The sequence below is a fragment of the Nothoprocta perdicaria genome, unplaced genomic scaffold, assembly GCF_003342845.1.
Source record: "Nothoprocta perdicaria isolate Ctin4 unplaced genomic scaffold, notPer1 scaffold_992, whole genome shotgun sequence".
In the NCBI taxonomy this organism is placed as follows: Eukaryota; Metazoa; Chordata; class Aves; order Tinamiformes; family Tinamidae; genus Nothoprocta; species Nothoprocta perdicaria.
In genome coordinates, this window is record NW_020456301.1 from 5,473 (window position 1) to 8,712 (window position 3,240).

The window sequence follows — 3,240 nt, forward strand, 5'->3', positions numbered from 1 at the left end:
CTCCAGGAACCCCCTAGACCCCATAGGAACCTCCCAGGACCTCCCAAAGACCTCCCAGAGCCCACAGGAACCTCCCAGGACCTCCAGGAACCCCCTTGAAGACCCCGCAGGGACCTCCCGGGAGCTCCAGGAACCCCCTAGACCCCATAGGAACCTCCGAGGAGCTCCAGGAACCCCCTAGACCCCATAGGAACCTCCCAACATCTCCAGGACCCCCCTGAAGACCCCGCGGGCCCCCCGCGGCGGCAGCGCCCGCTCCTCACTCATGCTCTCGATGTCGAGCGAGTCGACGACGGAGCGCTTGCGYGGGTCGCTGGCGATGGCGCGCTCGAAGGCCTTCTGCTTCACGATGCGGCTGCACTCCTGCAGCTTGAGGCGCGCGTCGCGGTCGTGCGGCCGCACCTTGGCCACCTGCGCGGCCACCGCGTCACCACGGGGAGGACCGCCGCGTTGGGAGATGCAGGACATGGGGACATGGACAGGACCCCAAGGGACACAGAGGGTCTTGAGGGACCTCAAGGTTTGGAGGTGGAGAATGTGGGGACATGGGGAGTGCACTGAGGAACAGAGACAGTCTTGAAGGACCTCAAGGTTTGGAGACAGAAAAGGACGAAGGGATGAGGGGACATGGGGCGGTTCTCAAGGGACATGGAGGGTCTTGAAGGACCTCATGGTTTGGAGACAGAAGAGGACGAAGGGATGAGAGGACATGGGGCGGTTCTCAAGGGACACGGAGGGTCTTGAAGGACCTCAAGGTTTGGAGATACGGGAGGATGAAGGGACATGGGAAGCTCCTCAAGGGGCACGGGGGGGACCTCCGGGTTGGGAGGTGCAGGAGGACGAGGGGACGCGGGGAGGTCACCAAGGAACATAGAGAACCTTGAGGAACATTGTATTTGGAGATACAGGAGAGCGAGGGGACATGGGGAGGTCCRTGAACGGCCTCGAAGAACCTCCAGCTTTGGACACAAGGAAGGATGAGAGGACACGGGCACTCCAGGGAYCTCCAGGTTTGGGGACACAGGAGGACAAGGGGATGTGGGCAGGACCCCGCAACACCCCTTAGAACAACCCCGGCRTCGCGGTGACACCCTGGAGCAGCCCGCAACCGCTCTCGGTTGSGCTGTAGTGTCCCAGTGACACCCCAGCGCACCCCGCAACACCCCGGGTATGGCTGGAGCATCACTGTGACACCCTGGAGAACCCCACAACACCCTTTTGGGGCCTGTAGCGCCGCAGCGACACCCCGCAGCACCCTGCGACACCCCCCGGTACGACTGTAGCATCGCCGCAACACCCCAGAGAACCCCACAACACCCCTTTTTCGCCCTGCAGTGCCCCCACAACACCCCACAACACCCTTTTTTCGCCCTGCAGTTCCCCCACAACACCCCACAACACCCCTTTTTCACCCTGCAGTGCCCCCACAACACCTCACAACACCCCACAACACCCTTTTTTTGCCCTGTAGCACCCCCACAACACCCCACAACACCCTGCAACACCCCAAAACACCCCAGGACACCCCTTTTTTGCCCCGTAGCACCCCAACACCCCAGAACACCCCTTTTTCACCCTGTAGCACCTCCACAACACCCCTTTTTCACCCTGTAGCACCCCCACAACACCCCACAACACCCCAAAAACCCCCAAAACACCCCTTTTTTGCCTCGTAGCACCCCAATACCCCAGAACACGCCTTTTTCACCCTGTAGCACCTCCACAACACCCCATAAGACCCCTTTTTCACCCGGTAGCACCCCCACAATACCCCACAACACCCCTTTTTCACCCGGTAGCACCCCCACAACACCGCGCAACACCCCTTTTTCACCCGGTAGCACCCCTACAACACCCCACAAGACCCCTTTTTCACCCGGTAGCACCCCCACAACATCCCACAACACCCCTTTTTCGCCCTATAGCACCCCTACAACACCCCACAACACCCCTTTTTCACCCCACAACACCCCACAACACCCCTTTCTCGCTCCGCAACACCCCGCAACACCGCGCGGCAGCCCCGCCGGCCCGCACCGTCTCGTAGTCGCGCAGCGCGGCCCGGAAGCGGCCCAGCGCCATGTTGCTGGCGGCGCGGCGGTAGTAGCCCTTGACGTAGGCGGCGTCGAGCTGCAGCGCGCGCGTCGCGTCGGCCAGCGCGTAGCCGTAGCTCTCGGCGCGCAGGTGCGCCAGGCTGCGGTTGCCRTAGTACACCGCGTTGGCCGGGCACAGCGCGATGGCCTCGCTGTACAGGCGCACCGCCTCCTCGTAGTCCTGGGCTGCGGGGACAGGCGGCGAGCGGCGGTTGCGGGGGGCGAAATGCCGGGAGTCGGCCCCGAAATGGCGCGATTCGGCCCCCAAATCCCAGGGATGGGCCCAAAATCTCAGGGATGGGGCCAAAATCCCAGGGATGGGCCCTGAAATCCCAGGGATTGACCCCGAAATGCCAGGGATTGGCCCAAAATCCCAGGGATTCGGCCCCGAAATCCCAGGGATTGGCCCAAAATCCCAGGGATTGGCTCAAAAATCCCAGGGATTGGCCCAAAATCCCAGGGATTGGCTCAAAAATCCCAGGGATTGGCCCAAAAATCCCAGGGATTGCCCCGAAATCCCAGAGATGGGCCCTGAAATCCCAGGGATGGGCCCAAAATCCCAGGGATGGGCCCAAAATCCCAGGGATTGCCCCGAAATCCCAGCAGGGATGGGCCCAAAATCTCAGGGATGGGCCCCGAAATCCCATGGATTGGCCCAAAATCCCAGGGATTTAGCCCCAAATGCCAGGAACTGGCCCCAAAGTTCCAGGATTCAGCCCTGAAATTCCGGGGTTCAGCCCCAAATTCCGGGTATCGGCTCCCAAACTCCAGGGTTCAGCTCCAAATGGCAGGCGTTGGCCCCAAAATTGCGGGATTCGGCCCCAAAATGCCGGGGATTGGCCCCAAAATTGTGGGATTCAGCCCCAAATCCCAGGTATCGGCACCGAAATTCCAGGATTCAGCCCCAAATGGCAGGGGTTGGCCCCAAAATTCCAGGATTCAGCGCCAAAATCCCAGGAATTCAACCCCAAATCCCTATATAGCAACACCCCCCGCCCCATTGTCCCCTGTGGCTCCATATGTGGCATCAGCCCTTTCCCTCTCATTATCCCTAACGGCTCCGTATTTGGCAAGGCCGGGCCCCCTCCTCTCGTTACCCCCGTGGCTCCCTATGTGGCAGCCCCCCTCACCCCCATTCCCCCCCGTG

General features: G+C 61.6%; 1 protein-coding gene across 1 annotated transcript in view; it reads right to left on the reverse strand.

The window, feature by feature from the left end:
- Positions 1-2,279, reverse strand: part of PPP5C (protein phosphatase 5 catalytic subunit) — a gene marked incomplete at both ends in the record, with an annotated part of 7,232 nt that extends 4,953 nt beyond the window's left edge. The window contains 2 exons of the mRNA XM_026053411.1: positions 264-411; positions 2,038-2,279. Coding sequence (XP_025909196.1) covers positions 264-411; positions 2,038-2,279 — 390 coding nt within the window. The remainder of the gene's footprint in view (positions 1-263; positions 412-2,037) is intronic.
- Between the last annotated feature and the right edge of the window lie 961 nt (positions 2,280-3,240).